Source organism: Mastomys coucha, unplaced genomic scaffold (assembly GCF_008632895.1).
Source record: "Mastomys coucha isolate ucsf_1 unplaced genomic scaffold, UCSF_Mcou_1 pScaffold15, whole genome shotgun sequence".
Lineage (NCBI taxonomy): Eukaryota > Metazoa > Chordata > Mammalia > Rodentia > Muridae > Mastomys > Mastomys coucha.
Window position 1 is genome coordinate 106,592,964 of NW_022196897.1, and position 24,535 is coordinate 106,617,498.

The window sequence follows — 24,535 nt, forward strand, 5'->3', positions numbered from 1 at the left end:
GGACTGCCAGCTGCAGAGAAGGAAGAGAAGGAAGAAGAGACTCACCATTCCCTGCCCAACCCCAGCCCCACACCCAGAGCAATCAACAGGTAGGCTTTCAGACACTACTCAGAAAGAGTCCTTCGAACAGCAAACAGATTTAAGCCTGGAAAAGAGGAAGAGAAATAAAAGATCAACGGTGAAGCAGGGGTTAGAGGACAAAAAAAAAAAAAACCAAAAACAAAATTAGGGCCCCAATGAGAGGAAATAGCCAAGCTGAAGAATTGGGGGCAGTGAGTTTGGGAGACAGAATAGTCGGGGATAAGAGCCGATAGCTTTCTGATTCTTAAGGAATCCTTTCTCAGCCTTATTAGGAAAGTGTAGGTGTAGCAGGGAGTTCCCCGGTGCTCTTCCTGGTTCTTAGGGAAAGGTGACCTTGAGGCTGCGGTGTCTTTCCCCTGAGCTCTCTCAGTCTTCCTCTTGTATCTGTTTATTCTGTGGTTTTCCTGCGGCTGCCTCTCCTGGGGAAAATGGAGAGATGACGTGCAGATAGAATTCAGAAAAGAGGCTGGGCAATGTCAACCTCCCCACCCCCACCCCCCAAAACCCAGAAAATAGTCGGATTGGGTTTCAGATTTAAACAGAGTGGGCATGAGAGAAGTGGGGGTTCAGGTTCGGGAGTCCCCGTGGTGCTGTCCTCTCCTTAGTGCTGAAATCTGACCACCTTCATCCTTGGTGGGCGTCTGTCCCCAGCCTCGGGGAGTGAATCTCGGGTCTTCCTAATTACCTGGCTAGTGCTACCCAACCCCACCCCCGCACACCTAGCGCGGTGGCAGGCCGGAAGGCGGAGCCTGAGTGAGCCCCACCCCTGGAGACTGCGGCTGGGGCCTCCCTCTGCTCTGGCTGGCAGCTTGCTTGCTGCGCTTCTTCTCCTGCAGCCTGGTAGGCACCGGCTGCCACTTCAGCTTCAGCCTTCATCGTGACCCCTATTTTGGCTCCAGTCTCCGACCCAGCTCCGTCCTCTCTCTACCCGGTTGCATCCTTCCTCCTAGTTCTTGACTTGCGCCAGATCCTGCTCCGAATCCCGTAGCCGCATCCCCAAGCCATGGCTGGTCCCTTCTCCCGTCTGCTGTCTGCCCGCCCCGGACTCAAGCTCTTGGCTTTGGCTGGAGCTGGGTCTCTCACCGCCGGGATTCTGCTCCGCCCGGAATCTGTAGGAGCCGCCACCGGTGATCGGAGGAGACTGTATCCCCCGAGGTATTAGAGCCTGGGATGCACGAGGTTGGGGGGTGGGGGTGGTAGTGGTAGTGATGGGAACCGAACGGGTAGAGAGGATGGCCCGAGCAAAAGGCAGGGCCTCAAAGATGGATTTCTGTACAGTTTGGAGATCCCAGCCATGAAGGAAGAGTAGGGCCAAATCCCTAAGAGAAGAACATGTCTAAGGACGTGTCACCCGACGTCACTGCTTCCAGGCCAGCTTTAGCTTTGCAAATTCTAGGTTCGCCCACTGCCCAAATCATTTTTGGATGACTGGAAACTACCTTTTGTTTTTTTCTTATCTTGACCTATTCTCCTTGTTCTAATGAATTCCCCTGAGCCTCTCCCCTCCCCCATCTCTAATGTTGTGCTCACTAGGGAAAAGGAACTGTGTAGATATCGGGGAATTGAGGTGTTAGAACTGTTAGGAAAGAAAAGACCCTGGAAATCCCTAAAGAGATTATCAAGATTTAGCCTGCCTCTAATTCCCCCTCCTTCCAAAGCCAGACATGGCTCACTGGACAGCTCCCAGCTGATATCAGTAGGTCTAGTCTCCTGTGCCCTCCCTCCATGGTTACTGGGTACCCCCTTCCCAGCGCTGAGTACCCAGACCTCCGAAAGCACAACAACTGCATGGCCAGTCACCTGACCCCAGCAGTCTATGCACGGCTCTGCGGCAAGACCACACCCACTGGTTGGACACTAGATCAGTGCATCCAGACTGGAGTGGACAACCCTGGCCACCCCTTCATCAAGACTGTGGGCATGGTGGCTGGAGATGAGGAGACCTATGAGGTAGGGGGCCCCTCAGAAATCCCAGTTCCTTCCTCCTAAAGATCCCTCATGTCTGTTCCCTCAAGACTCTGGATCGTCTATACTTAAATATTCTGATATCAATCTACAACAGAAGTGTAGGAAGGATTTCTTCTTTATAACTGCCTCTTCCTCTTAACTCCATTTCAGGTATTTGCTGAACTGTTTGACCCTGTGATCCAAGAGCGGCATAATGGATATGACCCCAGAACGATGAAGCACACCACCGACCTTGATGCCAGTAAAGTGAGCCAAATGTGACACTTCCGACATGTGCAGCCTTGTGCACAATGTCCCGTGTCTCCAGTCATTACACCTTGTTTCCTGACTCATGATTAGACTGCTGAGCTTTCAATAATGATAAGAAGAAGAATTGCATATCATGAAAGAATAGCAGATAGGAAGGCATATGGGATAAGAGTCAGGATAATGGAGTTGAGGAGAATCTGATCAAAGTACAAAATGGTGAAAGAATTTTGAAGAAGTGACTATGTCCTGGCTGGGTGTGGTGGATCGCGTCTGTAATCTCAGCTCTCAGAAGGCTCAGGAGAGACACTCCTCCCTCCACACATACAAAAAGGCTGCACCTGCTGGGCAGTGGTGGTATACCCCTTTAATCCTAGCACTTAGGAAGCAGAGGCAGGCGGATTTCTGAGTTCGAGGCCAGCTTAGTCTACAGAGTAAGTTCTCTGTAGACCAAGGCTACAGAGCCAGGGCTATACAGAGAAACCCTGTCTCAAAAAACAAAAACAAAAACAAAAAACAACAACAACAACAAAAGGCTGTACCCAAAATGAGAAGTTTGGAGAAAATGACCACAATGGCCTTCAGTTAGCATGCCTGTCCAATATGTCCTTCCTTCTAGGGCCTGCTTTATAATCCCTAAGAGCTCCCACCTGCTGTGTTTCTATGATTTATAGTCATTTCTCTTATTCCTCAGATCCGTTCTGGCTACTTTGATGAGAGGTATGTATTGTCTTCAAGAGTCAGAACTGGCCGAAGTATCAGGGGACTCAGTCTCCCTCCAGCCTGCACACGGGCAGAGCGACGTGAGGTAGAACGTGTTGTGGTGGACGCACTGAGTGGCCTGAAGGGTGACCTGGCTGGACGGTACTATAGGCTCAGTGAGATGACAGAGGCCGAACAGCAACAGCTTATTGATGTGAGGGTCCTTGACGGGGAACGGAGTTGTGGGAGCAGATGGAAAAGAGGTAGAGGAGTGGCTGGGCCAGAAAAGATAGATGGCCCGGATGGTACTGTGAGAATTCTTAGACCTGATCCCTTTATCCTCCTCAGGACCATTTTCTGTTTGATAAACCTGTGTCCCCATTGCTGACTGCAGCAGGAATGGCTCGAGACTGGCCAGATGCTCGAGGAATCTGGTATGGGGCCAAAGATTCCCTTGTATGGGCACAGTTTGCTCTCCATCTACCCCAGTGCTTGTCTTACTGGTTGATCACTCTACCTATCCTGCCCTCAGGCACAACAATGAGAAGAGTTTCTTGATCTGGGTGAATGAGGAGGATCACACACGGGTCATCTCTATGGAGAAAGGTGGCAACATGAAGAGAGTGTTTGAAAGATTCTGCCGGGGCCTCAAAGAGGTTGGAGAAGGGTGTACCGGGGAGCTGGGTGGGAGGGAATGAGAAAAACTATAGAGCAGCATAACTAGATTTGGCTATATCACTTGTCAGTCAATCCAGGGTATTTCTGTTAGTAGAAAGGGTCGTTATCATGCTAGAATAATAGTTACAAACCAGGGCCATCCTTGGAAAACCAAGGGATACAGTTACTCTAAAAATAGAAAGAGTGTCAGTAACCTAAGGAAGGAAATAAAGCATATTCTTTGCCAAGTAATGCAAAGAAGAAACCAATGATATGGCAAGCCAGTGCCAGGGAGGGTGGTGTGAGGTGGGGTGTGCAGTTAAGAACGTTTGAGCCTGGACTGATGTAGGGTGGGAGAGATTGGTATATTCATGATACTTCACCCAGTCCTGAGCCAAGGTGAACCTTTACTCTGGATTCTATCTAGCATTGTATCTAGGCTTTAAGCAGAAAGTGCTAGAGAGACTAGGGAAGGTGGAGGCTGAACTGGCTTAAGTTCTAGAATTCGTGGTTCTGGATAAGAGGTGACTAGGCAGGCTTATATGGACTGGGTCTCATTTATTCTGTGGTAGAAACTGCCATAGATCTAATCCTTAATGTATTTTCTTGTTTCTACAGTTTTATTTTGGGACTTGTAAAGAAAGAGTGCTTCCCTTTTAGATTCTAGCCAGGAAGCTTATACTATTTTCGGCAAGGAATGGATAATGTTCTATGAGTGCATAGAGAAACACTCTTTATTATATGACTTGGTCTATCTATCTTTAAAGTTGAGGACTAAATGAAATAATGTGGGCAAAGGAATTGTTCTATAATAAGGGTTAGCTGCAGCATGTAAAAGTCCCCATGCTTGCGATTCCTTCTGAGTTATAGAGACCATCATCTTTAGGTAGTAGTCTTTGTGTCTATTGCTCTGGCAGGCCCCTCTTCCAGCCTAATAGTCATTATGGTGGTCAGGAAAGCAGAGACACCTCTTGAAGTTTCCCTCTTCTCACACATACCTGTGAATCTGGCTTCTCTGCTGTATCTTCTCATGTCTCCCTGCTCTATTACTCCCTTTTATAGCTAAGGGTAGGCTCTCCTGCTTTATCATCTCGTTTCTGTCCAAAGGGACCCTTTGCTCTTTGTCAAAGATATAATTGATGCATGAGAACTCCCTGTCCTGTTTACCACTTCTATTCATTTCCCATGTCACCCTCAATGTGTCATTCCCTCAAGCTTCTTCCACAAACAATCTCTCTGCCACAATCTTATCAGTATGCATATACTGCAACATCAAAGTGTCCTTCCACATATGATGGCAATAAGTTTTAACAACTAAGAGCGTGTCATTCATTGATCTTCAAGTTTCTCATTGTAGACATAGTTCTAGACTGTCTGTGGGGCTAACTAAGAGGGATACATCCATCCCTGGTTTTCACAACAGAACCTCTGTTGACACAGGTGGAGAAGCTGATCCAGGAACGAGGCTGGGAGTTCATGTGGAATGAGCGTTTAGGATACATCTTGACCTGTCCATCTAACCTGGGCACTGGACTTCGGGCAGGAGTACACATCAAACTGCCACTGCTAAGCAAAGTAAAGAATATGTGGGGCTAGAGGGAGGTGTAAGTGAGAAGGGCGGTTTGGAAGGGGGTGGGGGAGGCACTCTGAAAGGAGCCAGGTCATATGGGTTTAGGGCTAGTGGGCCAAAGGCAAGGTAGGAGCGGTCTCTGCCTCTATTGACATACCCCTGGTCTTTATCTTGCATCTAGGATAGCCGCTTCCCAAAGATCCTGGAGAACTTAAGACTCCAAAAGCGTGGAACTGGAGGAGTGGACACTGCTGCCACAGGCAGTGTCTTTGACATCTCTAATTTGGATCGACTTGGCAAGTCAGAGGTGAGGTCTTATGAATTAGGATGAGAGGTTGAGATAAGACAGTGAGTGAGCCTCAGGAATGTAATAGAATCTCAAGCAATGATCAGGTTGAGTAGGGGAGGGAAGAGAAAATGAGTTTTCAGAGATGGAAGATCAGTGCTAAGGAAACTCAGGTCAAGCAAGGTGGTGTGTGCTTTTAATACCATTAAGAGAGATCTCTATGAATCCCAGGCCAGCCAAGGCTACATAGTGAGATTCTGTCTCAAAAACTGAAGGAAAAAGAGAGAGAGAGAGAGAAAAAGAGAGAGAGAGAGAGAGAGAGAGAGAGAGAGAGAGAGAGAGAGAGAGAAGCTCAGGTAAATTGTGGGAAGCAGAGGTCAAGGACTAGTGTTCTGCAGGTGGAGCTGGTGCAGCTGGTCATCGATGGGGTGAACTATTTGATTGACTGTGAACGGCGTCTGGAGAGAGGACAGGATATTCGAATCCCTCCACCTCTTGTCCATGGCAAACATTAACACCCCATCCCCAGCAGATGAATCAAGATCTCCGGAACTTCTGCATATTTAACAGTGTCCCATCCCACTTGCCCTGGACCTGCCTCTCGCTCCCTGTCCTAGTAAAGACTCCACATTATGTTGCAGCTTTCTGTGTTGTTTCTGTTGGTGTGGTGAGGAAGAAGTAGGAAATGAAAAGAAACAGTGGGGTTATTTGTGATGGCAAGAGATGTATATGCCAGGAGCACGATTCTCAAGTGGGTGGAATGCATTGGAATTTTACCCATAATCTGCATCCACTTACTGAGAATAATTAGAATGCACTTCCATTTACAATTTGTTCAGTATGATGTAAGTTTTCTCCTTCAACTGAAGGAACAGTATCATAATAGGTGGCCAAAAAAGTTGATGGTCAATGCCAGAGCCCAGGAAGCTTGGAACCAGTCGTAGAGACCCCAGGCTGAGTTTCGACCTAGAATGAGACAAGGAATGGGAGGAAAAATCACAGTTCCATTCCCCAGGAGCCTTTGATGCTTCAAAATTAGCTCTGTGTTTAGATCCTTCTACTCCAGAGAGTCTCCTATGTCAGTCTGAGGGCCAGGCAGCACCAAGTTAGGACCTGGACTCTGGCTCAGATGACAGCTTATCAAACTGTGCAGTTGGTAACTTACCCCGCTGCTCTGGGATCTCCTTCCCTTCGTGCTGGGCCCATGCAACTGCTCGTCGCTGCTCAGGACTCAGATAGGCCATTTGCTCAGGAGTAACAGCTACAGCCTGACCCCTGGTGAGACTAGATAACTGGATGGGGTTGAAGACGACCTAGAGGAAAGGACAGGAATCAGTACATCCATGTAATCCCGTTAGGCCCATGTTGTCCCTGTGGTAACTCTAGGCCCCAGTCCACCAAAACTCACTGCAAACTTGGGGGCAGGAATAACAGAAATGGCAAGAGGAGTCAGGCCCTGGATCTGTCCCCGAAGTAATGCTGAAAGAGCCAGGTCTGGGATGCCAGCTAGTGAAGGAAGCAAAACACATCTAACTATCCCAATCCATCCACAATGTGGAAACCAAACCCTGACACTTAGTGACAAGCAGGGGCCCAACTTTCCCACCTGCTATCGTGCCAATTTCAGTGAAGATCTCAGGCCCCCAGTTACTGACTGGGCCAAAGCCACCAGGTAACACAAGGAGATAGGCCAAAACTTCCAACTGTTCCTCAGAGCATGGGAGATGCAAGCTACCCAGGAAGAGAGCTGCTTGGCTGTGGAGCCATAGGAAGAAAGGGAGAAGAATATAGCTTCAGTGGCAGAGGCTGTGGTCATAAGGTGGAGGAAAAGATCCAAATGGACTCCCTTCCTTCATGGGACAACCTTTTCAGGAGCCCATCTCTACTACAGCACCACCACTCCAAACCTTCCATAGGTTACCTAAACTCCCAACTGCTGATATGCTGTAACTCCTCTGGCCGCAATCCACAGAGTGTGTAACCCAGTGCTGTCAGATAAATGAAGTCCAGGTGGCTCACATGCCGACCACTCTGCCTTAGGAAACTGGAGACCACGGCTCGGAGCTGGAGGGAGCACAGGATAAAGAGATTAAATTGTGGTGAACTAACGGATAGAAAAATGAGTAGGGGAGTGAAAGGGTTACTGAACTGTATTTCCTTGTTACTAACATCCTAAGATCCGAAAGCTATGGAGAAAATCAAGGACACACCCTTGCCCTCAAACAATAGAAGGAAAAGGAGAAATGGGAAAAGAGGGTAGAGAGTACTAGGAATCCAGGACCTCAGAGAGAATAAGTCAGGTCCTAAGGTCACAGTATAGAGTACTACAAAAAGGCAGACGCTGACTGTGGTGACACACTTGTAATCCCAGAATTTAGGAGGCACAGGCAGCAGAACCAGGAGCTCTGGATTATCCTCAGCTATGTAACAGGCTCAAGACCAGGGTGGGCCACCTAAGACTTGTCTAACAAACAAACAAAAAAACAAAACAAAAAATCCAAACCAAGAAAAGATAGAAAGAATGGCCAGAAAGGATTGCAAGAGAAAATCCCTTGGGTTTGGATAATTGAGAAGACTGGGTCTATAGGATGTATGTCTGGGGCAAGGCAAGGAAGAGAGAAGATGGTACCTGCACGGAACTCCAGCCGTCTATTTGCCCCAGGCTGCTCAACACACCCCAGTCCACCAGGGTAAGCTCCTGCAGTTCCCGTTCTCCTAGACCTATCAGGAGACGGCCCAGCTGCAAGATCTGCTCAGGACGGAATCCTCGGGGGGGACCCCACAACTAGGAGGAAGACAGGAACCATGTGAGTGGGAAAAGCACTGGATTAGGCTTCAAATGCTGGGAATGGGACTTCAGCTGTGGGATACCGATCAGATCACTCCCCATCTTCTTACTTTCCTCTGTAGTAAGATGAGAGTTTCTCTGATTTAGGGATTACTGAAAGGATGGAGTCTCCATGGGAAAAAAGAGCAAACTCCAGTCCATGAATTCTAAACTTTATACCCACCAGACCCCGTGAAATACCTGCTAAAGTGAAGGTACCAGAACCAAACTCCAGAGATTCTTAGTCAGTCTGGCATGGGACCCAGCAATTGCCTTTTAAGAACCTCCTTCCCGGACAATTTTGATACACATCCAAATAGCACCTCTACCCATTGTACTTACCCCTCCTTCAATAGTGATCCCTCTGACCACCTAGCCATCATCCAAACCTCTCATTGTTTCCCCACCTCTCACCCAATTTTCTAGACCTTTGTGTCCCATATCACACCTACTCAACTTCTTTGCGTTTTCATCCATATGGCCCATTAGTCTCTCCATCCCTAACCTGCTTGGCCTTGCCCATGGCTGCCCGTAGTTCCTCAGGACCAAGTCCTGGATCTCCCGCAAATAGTGATAGGCAGTCTTCAAAGTCCGAGAGTTCCATCTCTGTGATCTGTGTCGCAGACCAGGCCGCTGGGAAGGTTCCCCGTATGTCTGCACAGTTTGGTACAGGCTCTGAAGGAGGAAGGCAAAGACAAAGGGGCAGTGTGATACTAAATTATGCCTACACTGATAGTCATAGGTCATCCAACCTTTGGATGGCGGAGCCGTGCGTGCGCCACAGGCTCAGGAATGGTGACAACAAGAATCTAAGGGCTCGCAGGGATCTGAACTAAGTGACTGGATACAAGGCCATCCTGTGTTGAACAGAACACAGAGGCGATCGCTCTGGTACTGAATGAAGAGCTGAGTTAGAACCCAGGTCTCCTGTTTAGGGATTTCTCCAGAAGAGAGCTTCACACTTTGCCAGGATAAAGGGAACAAGAAAATAAAATTCTGAGCTAAATTGCTGTTTTGGTTTGGTTTTGAGACAGGATTTTACGTAGCCCAGGTTGGCCTTAAATTTGCAATGTAGCTAACGCTGACCTTGAATTCCTGATCTTCCTGCCTCCACTCCCAAGTATTTGGATGACATGTGTGTATACTACCACACCCGACTTTAAACATTTAAGGGGTTATAAACTGCCAGGATTATAGACCCTTACAACTAGAAGAGACCTTGACTATCATCTTGTAACCCTTGATGACCAAACCCCAGAGTTCAGGAAACTTGCTCAGAGACATAGCACACCTAGAGCCCAGCTTCCCACCCTACCATGTTGCTTGTGGTAGAACCAAGGACCCTGTAAATGGCCAGCAAAGCTCAACTACCAACAGTGGCACACCCAAGCCTCCAATTGCACTGTTTGTTTTGACACCTTTTCTCACACACCCTGATGGGCATATGAGTATTTGAGGAGCTTCACCTTGGAGACCCTCGGCAGCTGGATGCACAATCCCAGCTACCAGAGCTGCTTTCTTGTGGGCAAGCTGTGACTCCCCACACAGATGTCCCACTCTGCTCTGCTCCCAGCTCTGCTGCTTTCCCAGAAGCCTCTCCAGGGTCTCTGGGCCCAAAACCTCCTGCAGGACAGAGAGGAGAGGGAAGGAAAGGCAACCTGGCAGTCAGGGCCAGATGCTATAATTTCCAGATCCTGCCGTTGGGTATGAGGGCTCATGCCTGGAATCTCAACACTCCAGATGCTGAAGCAGGATTGCCATGAATTTTAAAGCCAGCCCAGGCAACAGAATGAGCCACTCGTTTGTGGCTGCCACAAACAAACAAAATTGAAAACAAAAGCCATAAACAAGTCCAGCTTTTGTTTAGCAGTCTTGCCAAAAGCAAGAGACTTGCAACCCCGCCCCAGGAGCTTACTCCCCAGAGCCATCCCTCAGTCCCCTTGCTCCTTCACCTCACCCTGGGGATCAAGGAAATAGCCTCAGCAGACAGAGTGAATACTAGGCGTCCAGCCTGCTCTACTTCATCCTGGCTCCACAATTCTGGTTTCCTGGGGGACAGAAGCGACAGCATAGAGTTGAGGGAACTATGAGGACTTTGACATGCCATGACTGGGGAGCCAGGGTACCTTTAATCATGTGGAAGGAGATACCACTTTGGCTGATGGTCAAGGACCTGGGCATAGGATGTTACCAAAGGACCATACCCAAGAACAGGCTCCTGCAACAGCAGCCGTCCCAGCTCTGTGGCAAATGTCTCTCCTAGGCAGAAGCCCTGCAGCTGACTGAGATGAGACAGTAGAATGGGTAAAGGGATCCGCCGCATGTTCTCTATTCCCAGGAATCCAACCAAGGGGCCCAGTGTCTCCAGCACTTCTTTGGAGATTGGGGTCTCCTTTGGAGCCTGGAGAGGGGCATCAAGCCTTGGAGAATGTACCTGACTTGGAGTACCAGACTCAATCAAGATACCAAGTCCTTGACCCTCCCTCTGCTTCTACTTCCCACTTGGCCCCTATGAAGGCGATTGCTCTTGTTCACTGCCTTAAATAGTGAACGAGCTCAGACAGAAGGAGGTAGAAAGACTGAGAGGCAGAACCCAAAGGACACAAACATGAAACAGGAAGCAGGCTAATCAAAGAACCAAGAGTCAGATCTAGAAGGTCAGCGGGTGGATTAGCAGTCTAGGACTTGGGCCTAGAAGTGAAAGAACACTATTTGAAGGGCAAGGATTGCCAAAGACAGCAGATCTGAGTCTGATTGGGTAGACTCTTACCAGGTTTTTAAGTGCTCGTTCCGCCAAGGCTGTCTGGTGGAGTGGAGTCAGTGCCAGCAGCTGCTCTGGAGCGCCTTGGACCAGCTCCACCACCAACATAATGGAATCATTGGACAATCTGTCCATCAACTGGATCCTATTATTGAAATTTGGCAGTAGTGACACTCAAGTGGATCGGAGCCAAGCTGAGAAGGGCTCATCAAGTCCCACATTCCTCATATCAGACCTAAACCTGTGACTACACAGAACTGACATTCAATGGTCCTGAGCCACTTCACACCATGTGCTTGAAGGGACAGGGCAAAGAGAGTGGCTATCTCTAGCTATCTTTTGAAACAATCCTATTTGATGTGATGAACTCAAGAGCCCCCTATATTAAACACTTTTCAAATCTATCAGTCTCTCACAAGTGAGGAACTTGGGTTTTCTTGTCCATGGTCCTTTACCTCAGCTGGGCTATTATCTTAGAGAACCAACATAGTTAAAGAGATTTAAATGGCCTCTAAAAACAGAACAGAACAGCAGAACAGAAATCAGAAGTGGTACCTGTCTTCTGTATAGGGTCAAGTGTATGAGTACTGAAACCTACAGGAAATCTTGCAAGCCAACAAGCCTGGTATTATCTGCTTCCACCAGCCTCACACCTCCAGAAAGTCTTTAACTCCATCCAGCCTTTTCCTACTCTCACTTGTAGCTCAGATGGCAAGGAGCTGGGAAAATGAGGAAAGAAGCACATGCCTAAGATCCACATAACCCCAGGGCTGGAGAGATGGCTCAGTGTCTAAGAGCTGCTCTTCCAGAGAACCAATGTTTGATTCCCAGCAATCCACGATGGCTCACAACCATCTGTAACTCCATTTCCAAGGGATCCAACAATCTCTCTGGTCTCTGTGGGTATCAGGTATTTACTTGATATATAGAAGTACATGCAACAAAATACTCCTACACATCAAATAAAATAATAAATTATTTTTAAAAAATGAAGAAATAAAACCTAAGTGTGAGTGTGGTGGCACATGCCTTTAATCCCAGTACTTTGGAGTCAGAGACAAGTAGATCTCAAGAGTTTGAGGCTAGCCTGGTCTGTCCAGTGAGTTCCAAGCCAGCGAGAGCTACATAACACAGTGAGACCCTTTTTAAAAAGATACTCATAAACTAGAATGTCTGGGATGGAGGGACCTTAGCTCACCTACTCTTCTCACACCAATTCATACTTGAATTGGCTATCATCCCTTCCATGTGACCATCCAACTTAGATTTAAATAGTATAAATGATCAGTAACTCACTACTTCAATTGTATTACATTGTGCAGAAAGATCTGATTGTTTACCTTATTAATCCCAGCCTTGCCTCCATGGAACCGCTTACAAATAAGCCCATAACCTTTCCATTGGGTACCTTCTCAGGGATCTAAGGGCTTTGAAACACACTTTATCCCTCACCCCTACCCGGTCCTCTGAACATACTGAAAATGTAGTGCTCTAATCAGATTACAATCCTCTAAGACATAAATAGACTATTTCCTCCTTTATTTCAGTTACTACACATCCATTAATGTAGCCTAGATCTTTCCTAAATATACCTGATGGCCACAAGACAGTATTAGCTTCCCTGTACCAGGGCCATTCTTGGGAACAGATGGACTCACAAAAGGACTTTGAAAGAGTCCTGTTTGGGGCTGTGTATAATGTCAGGGAAGCACTAGATAAGCTACCTCTTCTGAGTGTTTCCGGAGCGAGCAGGGAGCTTCTACTCCAAGGTGAGTGCCCCGAGGGCCCCCGTATCTCCAAGCGTGCACTTACGGCAAGTCCAGGAGTAGCTTTGTGTCAAGCTCACTCAGTTCTGGCCCCAGCGTGGTCAGCTCTGGCTCTGGCATTGTCATCCTCCGCTGTAGCTCTGTCCAGATACAGGCCCGCTAAGAGGTATAGGAGAGAAAGCAGGGTCAAACTGAACTGAGCACGGCCCCCGGGGGGTTCTGAACCTAGGGTCCAAGCCTCCCACTAATACCTAAGTCACCCTCTCACCAGGCTCTCTCGAACACCAGTGGGCAGTTGGTAGAGCATGTGTACCACATCAAGAAACTCAACCATTGAGCTGATCTGCTGAAGAAACTCACAGGACATGCCTCCTGCCAGGTTGCCCAGAGCCCTGTGGACATGTGAGTGGGAAGATGCACAAAGCACATGTAATGGCCTGCCTGATCCTCAGTATCAGCACTCTCAGCACAAAGACAGATGCTCACTGATAGTCACGAACAGCTTGTGAAATGTTTGTACATAGATAACATCATTAGCTTTCCACAGCATCCTCACTGTTGAGCGGTGAGAACATAAAGGATATTCTTGACACCAGTCTACTAGAAGTAAGTTGAGACTAGAGCTACGTCTTCAGGTTCCAAAGCCCCTGGTTCTTTTACTGTAGGTGTAAGTAAAGTGATACGGGCTTCTTTCTCTAGTGGCTCCAAAGTCACCTTGAATTAAATTAAGAACAGCAAGTGTCTATTGGGACTTTTCTACTGGGCCAAGTGATGTGTTAAAGACCTTATGTGCCTTAATCTTGTTCAGTCTTCACTAGCACTCTATTTTAATTCTTATTATATAAAAGAAAAGCAAAATGTGAGGCTTAGAGTGACTAAGAGACTTGACTCTTGGTAATGGGGTGTGACACGGGCCTAAGTTTTCTGAGTCCCACAGCAATAACTGGATATCTGTGGCACTGTGGCAGGGTAGGAGGAGAACAAGAAAGCACTTAAGAACAGCAGTAATGAACCGGGCGGTGGTGGCACATGCCTTTAATCCCAGCACTTGGGAGGCAGAGGCAGGCGGATTTCTGAGTTTGAGTCCAGCCTGGTCTACAGAGTGAGTTCCAGGACAGTCAGGATGACACAGAAAAACCCTGTCTCGAAAAACCAAAAAAAGGGGGCTAGCGAGATGGTTCAGTGGGTAAGAGCACTGACTGCTCTTCCGAAGGTCCTGAGTTCGGATCCCACCAACCACATGGTGGCTCACAACCACCCGTAATGAGATCTGACGCCCTCTTCTGGTGCATCTGAAGACAGCTACATTTAATTATGGCGGAGCCAGCTGGCCAGAGTGAGTTGTGTGCGAGCAAGCGGGTAGAGCGAACAGGGCCGGCAGAGGTTCTGAGTTCAACAAGCAGCCACACACATGATGGCTCATGGCTATCTGTACAGCTACAGTGTACTCATACACATAAAATAAATAAAATAAATATTTAAAAAAAAAAAGAACAGCAATAACAGAAATAATGCAAGCTCAACTGAACCAACTGTCCGACCCGGCTACTCACTGCAGATTCCTCAGGGTCAGGTTGGTAGGCACTTGCATCTTCTTCCAGAGAAACTGTGCCTATAAATAAACAAAGAGAGAACAGCTCCCCTGGGGAGGTACTGTCCTGAAGGCCTCAGAGGGGAGCCTGGGGCCCTATTTCTCTACTTTGTGATTCCTACCAACCGCTGCGCCCCCCCCCCCCCAGCCTTACTCTCTTCTGATTGGGAAGGAGAGAAGTAGGGAGGAAGGGGGAGAGAGAGAGAGGGAGACAGAGAGAGAGACAGAGAGAGAGAGAGAGTATGGGCTGAATAAAGGAAGTAGAGAAGACAGAGGGTGAGTTCTAAGGGCAGAAGAAAGAGTTACCTGTTGCTCAGACCAAGGCAGCTGCCGATAGAGTCTTCGGTTTGCCAGAAGAGCCGCAGTGTCCAGCTGTAGCAGCTTTAATGGGAGCAGGGGAAGCAGGCAGTCTGGCCAAATGGTGGGCTGCAGGCAGTGATGGGCAATGTGGCGATGGGTGAGAGGGTCTGCACTAGCCCTCAGAGAAGGGCAGAAAGGGATCAAAGCTAGGATGGGGTGGAGTGGCAACTGCCAGTGCAGCAAGGAGTACTTAGGTGTCCCCACGCCTCCCCTCAGGCTGCTGTAGCTGTATTGTGCTAGTGACACACCTGATGAGCAGAAGGCCCCTAGGCTGCTTTTACCTTCAGTCTTTTCATCAGAACCCAGGAGGTTGGCCTGGATGGCCTCAGCCCTTTGGGTTTGACATTGTGAGATAATGGGAGTATGCTGCATCAGAGACTGGGATGCTGCCACTATCTATGTGGGCTCAGAGCTAGCCTGAACTATCAGAGCCTCAGCAGAGTGAGTGTGTGAGGTGACACGAGCCAGATGAAACCACCCAGAGGTGCTCAGTCTGGAGATCCCACACATACCTGACCAGGAATGCACACAGTAGTGCCGGCACCTGCTGCACCCATATTTTTAACACCATCTTTTACCTGCACAAGAATTAGCAGTATTTGTGTGTGGTGTGTGTGTCTGGGGTCTGTGTGAGTATGTGAGTGTGTGTGTGTTTGGTGTGTGTGTATGTTTGTGTCTGTGGTCTGTGTAAGTGTATGTGTGTGTTGTATGTCTGTGGTCTGTGTAAGTGTGTGTATGTATGTGTTTAAGTGTGTGTGTGTGAATGTGTGTGTGAGTATGTGTGTGTGTTGTGTATCTGTGGTCTGTGTAAGTGTATGTGTGTGTGTGTATATGTTGTGTGTCTGTGGTCTGTGTAAGTGTATGTGTGTATGTGTTGTCTGTCTGTGGTCTGTGTAAGTATGTGTATGTGTATTGTGCAAGTGTATGTGTGTGTGTTTGGTGTGTGTGTGAGTATGTGTGTGTTGTGTGTCTGTGGTCTGTGTAAGTGTGTGTGTGTGTGTGTGTGTGTGTGTGCTTCCTGGAAACAAAGATGTCTACCCCCTATAAACCACCCATCTTCTGCTTCTCTCTTTCTCCCTGTCCTCATACCCGAAAAGTCTGCAGCAGGGCTGCAATCTGGCAAGCTGAAAGCCTTGACAGTTCAGGGCCCAGGCAGGAACAAGCACCAACCAGAACTCTCTTAGGGATGGCCTGGAGGGTCTGGGGACTGAGACCTGGCAGGAGAGGGTGCAGGGAGCAGAGTTCCTCCAGGGACAGCTAAGAAACAAGAGAGACAAGAGGCCTGAAGAAGAGGGGCAGGACGTTAGAGAAGAAAATAAAGTAGGGTAGTAGCCATGAGGGGAGCTGAGAGGGAGGAGCTGTGGGACTGGGGTCTGAGAACTTGCTGCTACTTACATCGTGCCTCGGAAGGAGCCTTGCAAACAACAGGGCAGCCTGTAATGGGATGGAACAGGAACAGTTCTCAGGCTCCATCAGCCAAGGCCCTCTAAAGTCTCTGGTTCCCTCTCAGCCACCACAAGGACCAACATGTCTGGGGGTCCCTCTGGAGCTGAGAGAGGGGAAGGAGGCAGGCCTTGTTGATATATGCTTCACCTTCAGCGCTTACCCAGGGACAGAAGGTGATGCCATCTCCACATAGGGTTCTCATGACTGGGGCTTCAGAGAGTTAAGAAGAGCTCACCTGGGCAGGTGTGACACTGGCTCCCCGTAGGGCAGGAAGCATGGCTCTAAGCTGGGTCTCTGAGAGCTCCTGCAGGAAGCGAAGGCCCAGCTGGGGAAAGAGAGGTGCCCAGACCCTCAGCTCCCGGGGGCTTAAGACAGCTCCTCCAGATGAACGCAACACTCCCAGAAGTTCATATGCCACCTGTTACAAAGAAAGGCTTGGGACTGGGTAGAAAATACAGCTGTGTCCAGGACTGCCTTTCCAATTGCACATCTGGATTTATCAGGGCTTGGGCTAGTACTTGGAACCAGGCATAGGTTCCAAGAGTAGAACAGGTTCAAGATCACAAAGGGTACATATATATATATAACAGGGTAGGGATAGGAAGCAGAGGTAAGAGGCGAGAATGACTAGGCACTCAAGAATAGAGGTGACAGGGAACCCACACCACTGTGCTTGAGCTTGGTGCAATTGGGCAAGTCACTCACACTGTCCCTAGGGGAGTCTGGAGTCTTTCAGATTTGTACTGAAGGACTCACCCGTCCTTCTGGGCTGAGGGTCCCATTGGCCGCACATTCCAGCAGGCCCTGTTCTACGGGCCCCATTGGATCACTCAAGGGCACCAGACTCTGTAACTCCTCAGGACTCAGGAAACAAGCGAGGGACCCAAGCCTGAAAGAGGCACGAGGTTAGCCTTGATGTGGTTCCAGATAAGTATCCAGGCGCCAACTATTTGGTACATAGAGCAGTCATACAAACTAAACTAGGAAGTGTGAGCACCACATATCAGTTTCTCTCTCAGATCCCCTAGCTTGCCAGGGCCCCTTCTTCCTCGCTTGCTCTTCCTTTCTGTGATACTAGCTAGCCCTGCTTCTACACACCTCCATGCTGGTCAGTCACTGACTCCACAGCCACTCACCTGCGCACCTGCTCCTCGCCGTCCTCCATGCTCTGGTTTACTAGGCTGCGAAGCACGTGTCGGGCATGTCCTGGCCCAAGACCTGCTACTGGCCAGCTATCCTCCAGGGCCTGGATCTGAGCCGGGGAAGGAGAGGTGGGGTAATGGTGAGACAGGGACCCCCCACTAGATGCTATCAAATAACGGTGATTCTCCCACCTGGTGAGGGCTGAGCTGGAGAAAGCTCTCCAGGGGAAGATGGGGAAGCAGAGGCAGGGCTGCCCACAGCAGCTCCTGGGGCCAATCAGGCACTTCTCCAAACAGCTCAGGGGCCAGCAGTCGCTTTGCAAGGGCCTCCTTCTGTTCAGCCTTCATCCCTGCGCTGTGGTCCCGGATGGCAGCCAGGCTAAGGAGAGTTAACAGGTCTTAACATTTTTCTTAGATCCTCTCTGCTGTAGTCTTGTGTCTCCCTGAAGGGGACCTCTGTAGGCGGGTGGGCTTGACAGGCAGGAATAGTGCTTACACACTGTCGTTGGCCAAAAGGGACGGTGGGAAGCGCATGAGGTCAGAGACAGCCAGGAAGGGGATGAGCGGTGACATGTCAATGAAGAGCTGAGAAGTGAGGCGTGGGTAACGCTGGAGCAGCAAGGCTGTCAGGCGGCCCATGGCCTGCTCCTCAGACGGTTGAACCTGCAGGAACAGAGAAATGGAGGCTGCCTCTGAGCTTATTCAGTATCTTCTGCTATCTCTCTTTGGGGTTCCTCTTTTCATGGAAGCAAACTCCCAGAATGCTAAGGATCTGGGTCCCTTTGATTCTTATATTCTTGTTCCCCTTCCTCTATGCCCCACCTTCAGCTTAGCCCAGGAACGAAGCATGAGTGTCAGGAAGCCCTGTGCCTCCTCCATCTCTGCTGAAAGCACCAGCTGCTGAAGATCTTCTGGAGGCATCCGCAGGTAGGCCTAGAAACAGGAGGCAATGGTGGCTATGACCTCGGTGGCTAGCCATCTCAAGCCGCTGCAGTCGCTCTGCCACTCATGTGCCCTCCCCCCACCTGCTACCTTCACAAGGATCCTCAGGGCCCAAACGCTCTTCTCTCTCTGGAGTAGATCCCACAGTACAGGCTGGTGAGAAGAAAATACAGGAAGAGAACTGTCTCTCTGATCCTCCTCAATCTTTCCCGGGCACTTTAACTCAACTTTGTGAGGACGCTTTCAGGCCCTTCATCTGAAGCTGGTATGTGCATCTCTTCAGAAGGTAGCCCCCATTAAATCTGGGACTGTGTCCTATCTTCTCTTGTACTCCGGTGCCAAATACGTGTAGGCCTGAACCAAACTCCAATAACTCAAATTCCATTTCACTCAATTTCAGGCTTGAAAAAGTGGCTCTAACACGAGCTAACAAATCTCACAAAGTGCCTTTTACATAACAGATATTCAATGAATCAATTATGAAATGTAACATTTTAAGTTCCTTTGGCATACAGAAAAGAATCTACAATGCAGGAAAGCATTATTCGCCCAAGATGACAGTAATTTATGCAACAGTTGAACCTAACCAGGCTTCTGGTTTGTACTCCTCTTCAATCTTTCTCTCTTATTCTTACTTTCCAACCTACAACCCTTGCTGGATAGGGAGAGAGTGAAAACCCTTTGCTTCCTGTAGCAGAACAGAGAGTGAAAGAGTCAGGAGATGAAGCATATTGCTTGCATGTTTATGTATCGTGCACCAGGGGCAGTGGTGGTGCACGCCTTTAATCCCAGCACTTGGGAGGCAGAGGCAGGCAGATTGCTGAAGCTAGCCTGGTCTACAGAGTGAGTTTCAGGACAGCAAGGGCTATACAGGGAAACCCTGTCTCAAACAAACAAACAAACAAACAAGCAAAAAAGAGTGTATTGTGCACCAGGTTCACCAGGTTGAGCCCACAGCACAGAGCATTCTTTATGGTCTTCGCAACTACCCTAAGAGTTAGCATCTTGTCACACTCAGTTTATAGATGAGAAGACAGAATAACCTGTCTGAGGCTGGCAGCCCAAGCCCATCAAGTTCTAGAGTTATACTTAAATCTCTTGGAGTACTACACTACTTCTCTATATTAGAGAAATTTCCTGGAGTCCCCTCCCCTTTCCTCTGCCTTTCCAGAGGCAGTTCACTCACACTGAAGCAGGATAGAAGCTCCATCTTGCTCATACCAGAGCCGAGGCTGGAGGTGGATTCTAAGCCTGGTGGGGTTGGCTCTTCTCGCTGCAGGTACTCTCCGACTGTCCTCAGTACACTTCTCCGGCCCTCTGGGCGGAAGGCATCCCAGAATGAACAGTTGTCTGGGAGGCTAGACAGCAGCAGAGCTTGACCTAACATTCCCTGAGTCTCAGCACCCCCAGTCCCTGGACCCAAAAGAAAGGTCAGTAGGCGCAGGAGGTAATGCATGCGTGTGGGGTGGGCAAGGGCTGGCACGGAGGACTGGCAGCGTGGCAACTGGGATAACATGCTAAGCAGAAAAGGACCAGGAGCCAGGCAGAGTGGGGATGGTCCCAGAGGTGGCATAGAGGGCAACAAGGGACCCAGCATGCCCTCAAGAAAGCAAGTATCATTTCCTCCACGACTCATTCTGCATTGGCCGGCTAGCCAAGCCCAGAAGGGAACCAAGGCTTCATACAGAGTGTCATTGGCACAGACCATGAGCAGGAAGCTGCCCCCATCTGGGCAGCGTTCCCCACAGGGTCCAACACGGCAGGGTGGAAAATCAGTGGCATCCAAGGTGGGGCCCCGACACACATGCTGAACCCAAGCCTGGTTTCTCGGGGGCACAGCCTGCAGACTCTCCTCCACACACAACCGTTCAGCCCACAGTGTCTCATTCTCCAGGAAACAACCCCAGAATATTTCTGGGGTGAGTGGCACAGGGATCAGGCCTGGAGGGCAGCTAGTGGGGGGTGGGAGCAGGCCAGCACAGAGCTGCTTTACCAAACGACGATTGGGGCCAGACAGAGCTGAAAATGAGAGGTTGCCACAGATCATATCCAGAAATTGATCAGGAAACTGATCATGGCAGGCTTGGAGCCAACCTCGGGCACCTGGTGCCCATGAGACTGCGTACCATACAGCTGTCTGGCAGATGACAGCAGTGCTGGGAGGGAGCTGTGGGGTGGTAGGAGGTGGCCTTGGGGTGGCAGGAGGAGGCGGTGGAGTGTCAGGAACAGGCTGTGGGGTGGTAGGAGGGGGCTGTGGGGTGGTAGGAGGGGGCTGTGGGGTGGTAGGAGGGGGCCGAGGGGTGGCAGGCTTGATGTGATGGCAGAGTAAGTAGATGGAGAAGTTGGAAATGCTGTAGGGTGGCTCTGGGCCTGAGTGGTTCTCACAGAGGGCCTCCACAGAGATGGCTCGCCGCCGCTGTCGAGGGCTGATGTGAGCTGCAGGCTGGGAAGCCCTGGGCAGAGGCACACCTCTGCTCAGGCAGTGGAGGAGAGCAGGGGGTGGAGGTGGTGATCCAGATAGAAAGCCCAGTGCTCGGGCATCCCAAGAAAGGTTGTTCCGCATGCCCCTGGGTGCATAGAGAGGAGCAGGCAGGACCGGGTCAGTTCATACTTCTTCCAGTTGAAAAATTTTGACCCTAGCTCAGAGCTTTGCAGGGGCTTTTAGGCAAGCACAGGTTTTTTTTTTTTTTTTTTTTTTTCCTAAGATAAACTACCAGAGAAGAAAGGTAGTACTGACCTGAGTACTAAGACAGAGGAGAGGCGGGAAATCTATGCTGCCCAGGCACACGACTGCCTGGACAGCCCTCACCAGTACCCTCCTTCCTTCCTTCTTCACCTGGCTTTGGGTAGCTTACACACAACCATTGTTTTTTGCCTCCTATCAGGAAGTTATTAGGACAACTAAATTTGTCTGTGCTCTGGCATTATTGTACTGAGACAGAGGAGTACAGTTGTGCCTCTGTGCCCCCAAGCTAATGTATACTAGCACTAGATGCCCAACATTGATCTAAGTGGTTTATACTTTGTCAACTCTTTCTTTTTTTTTTCTTTTCTGAGACAGGGTTTCTCTGTATAGCTCTGGCTGTCCTGGAACTTGCTCTGTAGACCAGGCCAGCCTTGAACTCAGAGATCCTCCTGCCTCTGCCTCCAGAGCGCTGAGATTAAAGGTGTGTGCCAACATGCCTAACTTTTCTCAACTTGTTGTATTCCGCACAACAACTCTGTACTGGTAGTTATTTTGTTTTATAAATGGGGAAAATGAGGCATATATCGCATGTGTGAGGTGTCCAAGGTCATGTGACAATGAAGAAGGGGAGTTGAACACCAACCCAGACATCACACTCCAAAACCACTAATCCACACTCCTCCTCTTGATTTCCTCCTGAGGTGTGGGGACTAATGCCTTCAGCAAACTATCTACAGGTTGCTGAGATCCAACTTCCCAGAACTGGAGGTCTCTTGCTACTTACCATAAGAGCAGCTGTTGAAGGTTGCCTAGGAGGGAAAGAGCAAGGAAGAAAATGGCCTCATCTCTCTTTCTTTCCCTGCTGCATCCCAGCTCTTGCCCTGGCAGCACTCACCTCCCTGGCACTGCCCATTGGCATCAGGCTCTGGCTGTCCCATAATAGAAAAGACCTCATCTTGCAGAGAATGAGTGACTCGGAGTAGCCCCTCCTGGAAGGCAGCATAGAGGGGGGCCCCCACTGTGCGCAGCAGACCACCCCAAAGAGCCTCCTCAGAGCCCAACTCTCCTGCTGGGGTGAGCAAGCCCAGCAGACCCTGCAAAAAGTGAGGAGCTGGCTCTCTCCCATCAAGACCCGTGGCATTGGTTGGGTCCATACTGGGCTGCAACTGCACCAGGGCCTGCCAGCGTGTGCCCTCTAATAACAACATCAGAGAAGGCAACCAGTCAGCAGCCAAGACACAATCAGAAGGACCGTCACGAGTGCATGGGGGTCTCGTGGGGGAAGGGGGACCTCCAGGAACCAACGCTCCCAACAATGCCTCTACAAGTCCACCCAGTACACCTGCCTGGTGCACCAAAAAGTCCCGGGGAGTCTGTTCCTGTCCCAGGAGTGCCAGCACATCTCCCAGAAGCCCTAGCATTGGCTCCCAGTCTGGGCTACCTCTCAGTGTCACGAGGAAATCATGGAGCCGAAGTGCAGGGGGCTGGAGAGGTGGGGGTTCTCCCAGGGGTCCCTCCCCCATCCTCCCAAGCTCGAAAGAAGAAGAAACGTTGGCCAGGAATGCGGAGAACTGTGACTGGCTGAGGGAACGCTGAGGAGCTTGGTCCAGAGTGGAGATGAATGACTTCAGAAGGGAGAGACCGGCATCCAAAGACTGAGGCCCAGAAGGGGCCAAAATCACTATAAGAAGAGAGACAAGAGATCACTAAAGCAGAAAGGCCTAAAGCCCAAACGAGCTTTTCCCTGAGCACAATCCCCCGCTGGGATCTGAAGATGGAGTGAGACCCTCCCTCTCAGTGCCCTAGAGGGCTTTCTGAATCCTTAGTGTCACCCATAGCAGCAATCTCTGCCCTCTTCCTAGTCCCTTTAGTTTTTATCTAAATGGCTAACCCTCACACTATTCATTACTTTAAATACTCTTTGAGACAAGGTTTCTCTATGTAATCTAGGCTGGGCTCATCTCAGTCCTCTGCCTCAGAGTGCTGGGCTAACAGGCACAGCCACCATACACAGCTACTGTGCTCTCTTGTCTCATTAAAGGGGAAGGTGGGTCAGTGAGATGCCTAGCAGGTAAAGGCATCTGTTGGCAAATTCAAATGGTGACCTGAATTCAAATCCCAGAACCCATTTGGGGGAAGGAGAGAGGAGAGGATCAAATCCTTGCCTCTACCTGCATGCCATGGTGCCTCACCAGCGTTTGCACACAGTTTTCAAAAGAGGGGAAGTGTTTCTCTCTGTGTGTGTCTCTGTCTCTGTCCCTGTCTGTCTCTCTTTGTCTCTGTGTCTCTGTCTCTGTGTCTCTGTCCTTGTCTCTCTCTGTCTGTCTCTGTCTGTCTCTGTCTCTGTCAGTCTCTCAGTCTCTCTGTCTCTCTGTCTCTCTGTCTCTCTGTCTCTCTGTCTCTCTGTCTCTCTCTCTCTCTCTCTCACACACACACACACACACACACACACACACACACACACACACATACCAGTTTTAAAAGGAGGACAAGGGCTGGAGAGATGGGTTAGTGATTAAGAACAGAGTCCGCTCTTTCAGAAATACTGAGTTCAATTCCCAGCAACTACATGGTGGCTCACAACCATCTGTAATGGGATCCGATGTCTTCCTCAGGCTTGCAGATATCTACATGCAGATAGAGTATTCAAATACATAAAATAATAAAGAAATATATCTTTAAAAGAGGGGGAAGTTACACACACACAGGTTTTTGTTTGTTTGTTTTTGTTTTTCCAGTTCAGCTGTCCTGGAACTAGCTGCGTAGACCAGCCTGGCCACTAACTCACAGATCCACCTGCCTCTGCCTTTCAAGTGCTGGGACTAAAGGTGTGCGCCACCACCGCCCAAGTCACAAATACAGTGTTTTTTGTTTGTTTGTTTGTTTGTTTTTGTTTTTTCTTTTTGGCTTTTCAAGACAGAGTTTCTCTGTGTAGCCCTGACTGTCCTGGAACTCACTCTGTAGACCAGGCTGGCCTCGAACTCAGAAATCTGCCTGCCTCTGCTTCCCAAGTGCTGGGATTAAAGGCATGCACCACCACTGCCCGGCACAAATACAATTTTAAAGAGGGGAAAGGTTATTCTCCTTCACCCCAAGTCTACTCACTGTTCTCACCTTCCTGTGACAGGTGTGACAGGAGCAGCAGCAGTTGGGGCCAGAGGCTCAGAGCCATAGTTCCAGGTGCACACTGGTCCGAGAGGTGAGTTCTGGCTTCTCACCTTGAAGGAACAGCCAGGTGAAGACGGGGCATTGTGGGTGGCCTGGGATCCCTCTGACACTGGAGTGTGGTCTCTCAGGAAACAGTATCTGTAACCTGACATCACACTTGTCACCGGAGCCACTGAATACCTGATCCTCTGGCTTTGGGAGAAAGATGTACTTCTGTTAGAGGGACCAATGACAGGGGATCTCGGGGCCCTCAGAGTATTATTCAAGGAGACAGCACGAGTTAGGAGCCAGAGAGAAGTAGGCAGACTAAAAACACAATCTGGGGGTCTACAGAAA

The 24,535-nt window shown here is 49.5% G+C and overlaps 2 protein-coding genes across 3 annotated transcripts; one reads left to right on the top strand and one right to left on the bottom strand.

Annotated features, from left to right (window-relative positions):
• LOC116090795 (creatine kinase U-type, mitochondrial) lies at positions 1–6,150 on the top strand. Its single transcript, XM_031371661.1, has 10 exons — positions 1–89; positions 1,032–1,236; positions 1,833–2,031; positions 2,200–2,295; positions 2,990–3,211; positions 3,346–3,431; positions 3,530–3,653; positions 5,095–5,229; positions 5,406–5,531; positions 5,909–6,150. Exons 2-10 carry the CDS (start codon positions 1,085–1,087, stop codon positions 6,023–6,025), a joined length of 1,257 nt encoding a protein of 418 aa, XP_031227521.1. The 5' UTR covers positions 1–89; positions 1,032–1,084; the 3' UTR covers positions 6,026–6,150.
• Positions 6,141–24,291, bottom strand: Strc (stereocilin). Of its 2 annotated transcripts, XM_031371644.1 has the most exons (30): positions 24,146–24,291; positions 21,927–22,712; positions 21,816–21,840; positions 20,637–20,912; positions 19,532–20,510; positions 18,436–18,498; positions 18,246–18,336; positions 17,900–18,095; positions 17,596–17,782; positions 17,398–17,513; positions 17,018–17,150; positions 16,497–16,679; positions 16,211–16,249; positions 15,905–16,072; positions 15,322–15,393; positions 14,762–14,881; positions 14,418–14,476; positions 13,133–13,256; positions 12,911–13,023; positions 11,108–11,243; positions 10,542–10,738; positions 10,295–10,385; positions 9,804–9,960; positions 8,843–9,012; positions 8,140–8,295; positions 7,432–7,574; positions 7,117–7,265; positions 6,919–7,016; positions 6,676–6,823; positions 6,388–6,476 (listed from the first exon to the last, which is right to left on the bottom strand). In XM_031371644.1, exons 1-30 carry the CDS (start codon positions 24,201–24,203, stop codon positions 6,388–6,390), a joined length of 5,322 nt encoding a protein of 1,773 aa, XP_031227504.1. In that variant the 5' UTR covers positions 24,204–24,291. The 2 variants fall into 2 exon arrangements, with proteins under 2 accessions (XP_031227503.1, XP_031227504.1); XM_031371643.1 differs by having other exon boundaries at positions 6,141–6,476; positions 15,328–15,393; positions 17,900–18,066; positions 18,226–18,336; positions 19,532–20,912.
• Positions 24,292–24,535: the final 244 nt, after the last annotated feature.

Bases quoted from the DNA above. Each gene is read 5' to 3' on its own strand.
- LOC116090795 (XM_031371661.1), top strand. From the start codon at position 1,085: ATGGCTGGTCCCTTCTCCCGTCTGCTGTCTGCCCGCCCCGGACTCAAG. The intron at 2,296-2,989 runs GTGAGCCAAATG...CTTATTCCTCAG, and splicing joins CCGACCTTGATGCCAGTAAA to ATCCGTTCTGGCTACTTTGA. The intron at 5,532-5,908 runs GTGAGGTCTTAT...AGTGTTCTGCAG, and splicing joins ATCGACTTGGCAAGTCAGAG to GTGGAGCTGGTGCAGCTGGT.
- Strc (XM_031371643.1), bottom strand. From the start codon at position 24,203: ATGGCTCTGAGCCTCTGGCCCCAACTGCTGCTGCTCCTGTCACACCTG. The intron at 18,499-19,531 runs GTGAGTGAACTG...TCTTCTCACCAG, and splicing joins AGCTTCTATCCTGCTTCAGT to CCTGTACTGTGGGATCTACT. The intron at 18,337-18,435 runs GTAGCAGGTGGG...TCCTGTTTCTAG, and splicing joins CCCTGAGGATCCTTGTGAAG to GCCTACCTGCGGATGCCTCC.